This window comes from Camelus ferus, chromosome 18 (assembly GCF_009834535.1).
Source record: "Camelus ferus isolate YT-003-E chromosome 18, BCGSAC_Cfer_1.0, whole genome shotgun sequence".
Taxonomy (NCBI): Eukaryota; Metazoa; Chordata; class Mammalia; order Artiodactyla; family Camelidae; genus Camelus; species Camelus ferus.
In genome coordinates this window covers 35746679-35754594 of record NC_045713.1, presented here as the reverse complement: position 1 = coordinate 35754594, position 7916 = coordinate 35746679, and the positions used below count along the sequence as shown (strand labels likewise).

General features: G+C 51.5%; 1 protein-coding gene across 1 annotated transcript in view; it reads left to right on the top strand.

Annotated features, from left to right (window-relative positions):
* Positions 1 to 783: 783 nt before the first annotated feature.
* ABCC1 (ATP binding cassette subfamily C member 1) overlaps positions 784 to 7916 on the top strand; it is a 126052-nt gene continuing 118919 nt past the window's right edge. Inside the window, 1 exon segment of the mRNA XM_032460972.1 lies at positions 784 to 923. Coding sequence (XP_032316863.1) covers positions 876 to 923 — 48 coding nt within the window. The 5' untranslated portion in view covers positions 784 to 875.

The following is a 7916-nucleotide window of genomic DNA, read 5'->3' as shown; positions in this document are numbered from 1 at the left end:
CATGACTGTGTGTTCCTCTTAATTATTACTACATCTCTAGGCCTCAGTTTCTTTATCTCAGAGGTTAAGATCAATAACCTGGCCATTTCCCCAGTGCTGCAAAGAAGATTGAGAAAATGCCACAGCTGTTTGGGATGGAGATGGGGGCCCTCAGGCCATGAGTGTTCCAAGTCAGAGTGGGCATGGGTTTGAATCCCACTTCAGCTGCTTGCCAGCTGTGTGACCTTGGGCAAGTAGCTTCACCTCTCTGAGCCTCAGTTTCTCTATCTGTAAAGGGTAGATTAGTAAGAGTATCCGTCTCCTGCTGTTCTTGCATCAGCTCTGCAGGCTGGGTAAGCCCAGTGACCCTGGAGAAGCCACTCAACCTCTCTGCCTCTTGTTTTCTTCCTCCACGAAAAGGGAGTCATAATCGTGAAGTCCGATGAGGACACAGCTAAGGTGTCTGACACTCTCCGGGCTCATAGCGGGAGGAGTTCATGTTATTTCCCCCTGCTCATTATTATTATTGTTGCTGTCGTCGTCTTTGTTACAGCAGGATTTGAAAACTGGTGGCAGGGCCTGGACAGAAAGCTCCTGGAAGCATCTGGAGCGGCCTTCCCCGGGGCTTCTATGGGGTGGGTGGGTAGTGTCCGGGGCCACGGGATCGAAGCCGCACGGCTGCAGCCTCCCCACGCCGCCCTCGCCCGCCCGGCGAGGTGAGCGGGGCGGGGCCGCGCGGGGCGGGGCCGCCGCATCCCCGTGACGCGCTGGCCAACCAGGCGGCGTTGCGGTCCCGGCTCCCTCCGCCGCTGCCTCCCGCCCTCGCCGCCGCCGCCGCCGCCACCAGCAGCCGGGCCCGTCCGCCCGCCGCTGCCCGCCGTGCCTGAGCCGGCCGCATGGCGCTCCGCGGCTTCTGCAGCGTAGATGGCTCCGACCCCTTCTGGGTACGTGCTCGGCGGCCGCCCGAGCCGCGTGGGGCTGGCGGCTGGTAGCGGGAGGGAGGGCGGTCGGCGGGCGGGGAGGCCGGCCGGCGGAGGGGAAGCGCCGTGCTGGGCGGGCCGGGCCCGCAGCCCCAGGCACCCTGCCGCCCCGAGCGCCGCGCTCCCGGCTCTGCAGCCGGCCTGGAGGATCCGCTTTCCACCCCGCCCGCGGCCAGCCCCTTCGGGGGTGTAATTGATGGGGGAAAACTTGGGTGACTCGGTTCCCGGGAGGCAGGGCGTTGGGGAGGGATTGCTTGTGCCGGGCTCTGGGGCTTCTGGGGAAAGGTGAGGGGCCAGAGCCTGGGAGAGGGGGCTGAAAAGAGGGGGCTCAAAATAGAAAAAAAAACCCTTTCTATTTTGGGGTTCCCGTTCCAACTAAAAATAACCTCCCAGGGAAGGGGACTCCAGAGATAAGGGAGTGTCTCCCTGCTTAAGTTCCCCCATTTCCTCTGTAGGTTGAGGCCCCCCTTCACAAACACTCGGTTACCAAAGGAGTGAGCGGGGGAGGGGGTCAGGCTATAGAAAGGGGCTTCCAAGTGACAGGGTTGAGGTTTGCCTCTCCCCAGTTATTTTCCATCCACATTACTCTCCTGCTTACGTGTTTTTGTCACCTTATACTTTGTTTCTGCTTAATTACTTTGAGGGGAGTTTGGGGGAACAGGGGAGAATCAGCAAACTTTGGGGTACAGCCAGGAAAGAAGGTAGGGCTACTCAACCCTGCCCTGTCTTGCGTGAGCCTAGGGTCTGGTTTGGGGTACAGCTGAGGATGCCCAGGATCCTGGTAGCGGTGGGCGTGCCGTTCCACCCCTGTAATTTGAGGCGTCTCTCTGTGGGGTCCCGCTTTGGGTTTTATCCCCTGGCACGGTTTCTTCTAAATGTTCTATGCTGAGCGTGGCTGGGTCCCTGCCGTCCACTCTCTGGTTTAATCCCCAGTGTCTTGGTCTTTAGTTTCCCTCTAATGCGATTTGCCTCTGTTACAGGAAGCAATTCTGTGTCCTACCGTCTTGAGTAATTGGTAAACACGGTATGCAAATCTGGAAAGGATAGTTTTTCCACTTTACTTAAGAATCAGGAGAGAGAAACATCCTGGGTTCTTTGGAGGCAGTGATTAGCATCCGAAAATATCTTCTTGTTCTGTTTTGTGGTCCTCTCCTTGCAGACTGCATTTGAAGTGTTGAAAAGTCATCCTTGAGGGCCCCATGGGAAAGCTTTATTTTTTGGCGGTATTACTTGATAGAGCAACCAAACATATCTGGGTACGTCTTACATTTTCAGGCCAGTGGGATCTGAGATTTACTCTGGGGCTGGAAATAGTACAGATGCTTTGCATTCAGGGTCCAGGAATGATTGGAGGGCAGACTATTTGCAAAGTAGGATTCTACTTAGCAGAGAGGAAAATCTGAGGAGTCCTTGCTCCCCATACCAGGTGTAACAACAACAAGATGATTTCTGCAAAAAATCAGATGGGGAATCTGGTTTAGTGTTGCTGTGAACCCTGATGTATTTCCTTGTTTTTTTTCTTCTTGTAAATTACAGAGGGGAAAAAATAGGCTACCATAAATTAGATTTTGTACTGGGTTGTATTTTGTTGATGGCAGCTGGCAGTTGATGGCTAACCAGGTTTTCAGTTTTCCAAAGTTGAATGGGTTTGGGAGTGTCCTCTGTTTAGTCAGCTGAAGAAGCTCATCTGGGGGAAACCAGTTGTTTTTTCTCCTCTCAAGGACTTATACAGAAATTGCCAGGTGTTTGGCCTTCGCCACTGCAGGCTCTTCCATCTTACCCAGTCCTTGGTCTTGCAGGCTTTCCTCTGCCCCTCCTCCCTCTGGATTTCTGGACTTGCCAGATGTCCCAGTTTTCTGAGGTGCCCTGGAACCAGAGTTAAAGAGCAGGCAGCTGGGACATGAGAATTTCCAGGTAGCAGGAGAAACCAAATAGAATAGAAAGCAAGCGACTAATGTGTTTTCCAGGGCGTACACTCAAGGGCAAGAGAGACTGGGCTCCCAGCCATTAGATAACTGTGTGGCCTTGGACAAGCCAATATGCCTCTCTGGGCGTCAGTTTCCTAATCTGTAAAATAGGAGTAGCCGCCCTACCCCTGCCAAGGTCTCAGTCTCTTATTTGTTGAGAAGAGTAAGTGAATTCATCTGTGTCAGTGGCTCAGCCCATGCCCTGCACAGATTTAAGCAATCCTTATTATTATCCTCTCCAAAGATGACGTTGTATGTTTCGAGTTGCTTGTCCTTCCTGTGGACTCATTTTTTCTTCCACTAGGGCATGGGATTGGGCCACCCACCCACTCATGCCAGGTTCCTCCCTTAACTAAGGTCATGTGTTTAGAAATCTGGGCGACTAGCCCACCTGAGACTCTTATCAGAGCTTTGTTCCTGGGCCTTTGCCTGCCTCTCAGCCCCAGGAAATGTCCAGAACAACCAGGATGGGGAGGAACCTGTGATGAGGGTTCGGCTGACTTACTGCCTTCACTCAGACAAATACTCCAGGATGGAAAACCAAGAGGACCTTCATTATCTAAATGGAAAATAGGGGCTGAGTTGACCAGCGCTTGGCTTGCTTTCTTTATTGGAGGTGGCTGGCATGGGGCAGGTAGGAAAGGCTGTTTTGTGGCTGATGTTTGAATGATGGATAGGAGAGTGGGCTTGGGCCTCCCCTTGCAAGTTAATTTTTAAGAAAATATTTGTTTTTTTAATACGTTGCATGTCCGGCATAGAAAAATCAGAAAATGTCCTAAAGTAAATGATAAGTTGGTAAGCAGTAGAGTAGAATGGTGGCTCTGAGCAAGTGCTCACATTCCTGGAGTTCAGATCCTGGCTCTGCAGCTTGGGCGACTTACTTTTTCCCTCCATACCTCAGTTTCCCCTTGTGGATAATGGCGGTGATAACACGGTACCAAGCGAATCCTTATCAGGTGCTTGGAATGCTGCCGCTGGGTATATAGTTAGCTCTCAGTCCATGTATGCGGTCCACTAACTGGAATTCTCCAGTTAATTTTTGTACCTACTGCTGCTGCTGGGAGTGGATGGAAGTGGCAGATCCGTGTCATGGTTCATGGCATCCTGCTTACCAGCCATCCTCCAACTCAGTAACCCTTGGAGTATTCGAATTAGCTGCCAAAGGGTGGGAGAAGAAGCTATTAGAAGTTCCTCTTGGGGTAATGTCTGGCCTTGGAGTTGGTCTAAATCCTGCTGTAATAGCTCCTTTTGGCTTCACAACAATCTGTGAAGAGCCATCCATTCTCCCAAGTTTTTCACTGGATTTTGGATTCATCACTTTGCCTTCATCCCCCTTCCTCTCTTCTCCTTTACACCCACCCCTCCTTCCAGTCTCCCCCCTCTCCCTGTGGAGTAGAGCCAAAGGGACCCTGGAACTGATGGGGTCCTCCCCTCTGCTCACCCTGCTTCATGGATGTTGATTCAGGCCCAGAATGGCAGTGTGACAAGGTAAATAAATGGCTTTGGGAGGAGAAAAGGGACTCAGAGAGGACAAGGCGGGGCAAAGGCTAGTCCAGGGTTCCCAGGCTGCGCTCCGGCCTTGCAAGAAGGAAGCCCCAGCGGCCCCTTTTGGCTTACAAGGAACCGTGATATCCTTCCCCCAGGGGACCAGCTCTGATTGTGATAGTCTTGAGGGAGCCTCACCTCTGGAACTCGGTGGTGGATGAAAAAATCTCTTTCCGTTCGTGTTCTCAACTTTTTGGAACCGGTGTCTCCACCTGGGTGTCTCATGGGTGTCTCCAACTTACTGTATCCCGCACAGAACTTGGAGCCCTCCCCACCAGCACTCCCCCTCTTGGTTGATGGGAGCCCTGTCCTCAGAGGCTCAGGCCACAACCCCACATCTTCCCTGACTCCCCTCTTTCCCTCCCATTTCACATCTGCTCTGTCAGCAAATCCTGTTGCCCATTCCTTCAAAATGTTTCAAATCTTCCTGCTTCTCACAAGCCTCCCCAGCTGCCTCTCTGTCCAGAGCCACCATCAGCTCCATCCTGCGTTTGCACATTCCCACCTCAGTGCTCTCCCTGCTGTCCTCCTTGACTGCTACTGTCTAGGCTCAACCCAGCAGCCAGCAGGATCCTGTTAAAGACACAGATCAGATCCTCTCCTCCTTCTGCTTAAAACCTTTTAGTGACTCCCCGCTTTCCTCAGGGTAAAAGGCAGAGGGCTTAAGGTAGCCTGTAAGGCCTGATAGCATCTGGCCCCATCACCTCTCTGACCACATTGCCTGCTACTTTCTGTCTCCCTCCGCTTCAGACACGCTGTCTACCAGGCTGCCTCGGGGCCTTTGCACTTACTGTTTCCCCTGCCCAGAATGCTCCTGCACCTTTCAATCCTTGTTTAGGTGTCATCTCAGGCAGCCTTTTCCTGACTCCCTGCCACTTTCTTGTCCTCCCAGTCCTTCCCCCACCCCACCCCTATCCCACACCACTTACTGCCATCTAATACACCAAATCTTTTGTTTATGTTGTCTGCTCTCTAAACTCCCACCAAAAGATCAGTGTCACAGGGGCAGGGGTTCTTGCCTGTGTTTGTTTTCATGGCCTTAATCCCAGCACCTGGAACAGTGCCTGGAACATAGATGCTCAGTAAATGTTCAGTGAACAAATGATATGAAGCTTTGGAATGACTTATGAGCCAAGTTGAAGCCTCTTTCCGGAGCCCTCTAAGGATGAAATAGTCACTACACCAGTCAGCATTGAATACTCAGGTAGAGTGAGCTTTCCAGCTTCCACATCTGCCTGCTTATATTTTATCTTGCAAGGGTCAGAACTGAGTCTTGTCTGTCTGTCCCTAGGACTCAGTGCCTTGCACAGGGTAGGCACAATTAACATTTGAATTTCAGTGTCTGAGGGATGGGTTCCATGGGTGTGGGAGGTTAGATCTAGCCCCTTAATATGCTGGTTTGGCTTTCTTTTAATTATGAATTACTGTAATTGCTACTATTTACCGATTGGAAGGTTTCACAGAAAAATCTAGATTTCTGACTTTGGCAAAATCAGAAGAGTTGCATAGCATGAGGGCCTGCAGTTTTACATGGCAGTGGTCGGCTGGGGCTGTCCCTCCAGAACAGGCCTGCTCGCTCCAGGTTGCCACAATCCCCCGCCCACTTATTGCAGCCTTAATTCTAAGGCCCCGTGTCCATTGCCTTTTTTCATTGTGCTTTCTCACCTCGTCTGCTTCTCTCCCTGGTGGAACCCACCTGGCACCTATGTAGGCATTTGCATTGGCTTCTGCTTTGAAGCGCAAACTTTTGGTTAAGTGACTGGGGCTGATCTGGCTCACTCACTAGTTTGATGCTGCGAGTCTGGCTCGGTCCTGTGGGCAGGAGGGGGATGGGTGCACTCATTATGGATGCCCGGAGAACTTAAGGCAGGTGTCTGGTTTGGATGTTGGCTCCAGATTTTCATGGTGGGGTAAGGTCTGCATTTTATCAGACCTTAATGATCGGTAAAACTCTAGCCATAAAAACTTGCCCGAACATTTGGCAAAAAGAAATGAAGTGCTAATAACATGGGTTGGGATAATGACAAGGACTTGAACATCCTGAGGTGAGTGCTTCCCCCAACCTGGCATGGAAACTGGGGCAGCGTCCCCTCTGATGGGGGTGGGGAACCTCTCCTTACCTCTCCCAGGCTGAGGAAGCCAGTGTCAGGGAGGGATGGGAGGGGTGGAGCAGTTTCTTAGCCTGGCCGCTCTGGCTCTGGACATCTTGTGGGGTCTGCCCAGTGCATTGCTGGACTGTCAGTAGCATCTCTGGTCTCTAACCCAGTAGCTTCTCCCCCTGTTTTGGCAACAAAAATGTCTCCAGACGGCGCTGAAGTTCCCCTGGGTGGCAGAGTCCTAGAGCCGCTGGTGTGGAGGAATCTGGAGGAGAAATCTGGGCAAGACTTTTGCATTTTCCAAAGAGTTCTGAGACTTGAACTTCTCACATAATTGGCTTATTGGGGTTGCCTTGGAGAAGCTTAATGAGACGGTGAAGAGGTTAAACTCCAATTAGGCAGAGAAGGAAGTTGCAGCTGTTTCCATGCTGTTTGCCTCTTTCCATCATGGGCTGGGCTTTTCTCCCCTAATCCATTCTGGTTGCGGGGAGTGTGTGTGAGGGTTGAATCCAGGGTGAAATGCCTGTTTTTAGAGGTTAGCTTTGAAGCATTGCTCCTTCATCTGAAACTGCCCCAGGATAGGTGGACAATTACAAAGTCAAGAGTACACTTAAGTGTCCCCTTGGTATAATTACGGGGTTCATCTGCTGGGGGAGGTTGCCAGGTTCCGGAAGCTGGGTCTGGATGACCAGAGAGGGTGGCATCCAGTACTCCTCAGGTAGTAATTGAGGCTTTATGGGGCTTTTCCATTCCATCCCAGTGTGTTGTCTCTTTGAGAACCTCAGCTTTACCTTTTATTGGCCTCTTGGGTAACTATCTGTGTGGGAATGCCTTCCTTTCTGGAGAGCATTTATCAAGTGCCTAAGTTTTCCCAGCACAGAGAACTTCAGCGTGCTCTTTAAACACTGGGTTCATTCTCTTGTTCTTCCCACAACCTGTTTCTCACTCTTTCACTTAGTCAATCTTTTATTATTAATTGAGCATCTACTCTGTGCTTCTGGCACTGTTCTAGACCCTTCGGATACAGGCATGATCAAGCCGTGAACTGGGAAGAACTGGGGTGCAAGCTGTGATAGGAGTATGTCTAGGGAAGGCCTTTCGGAGGGGATGACATTTGACCTATGACTGGAATGGCAAAGCTGGCTGCAACGGGCTGGAGGAAGGGAGTACCAGATAGAGGGAACAGCAAGTACGGAGGCCCTGAGGTGCTTGGGGTGGTCAAAGGAACTGGAGAGCCTGTGTCATGAAAGTCTTGCCTGGAGCATCTGCAAAAACACAGAAAACACTAATAAAATGGCTTGTGGTAATAATAAGGGCCTGGAAACTCCAACTAGGAAGCTTACTGCAGC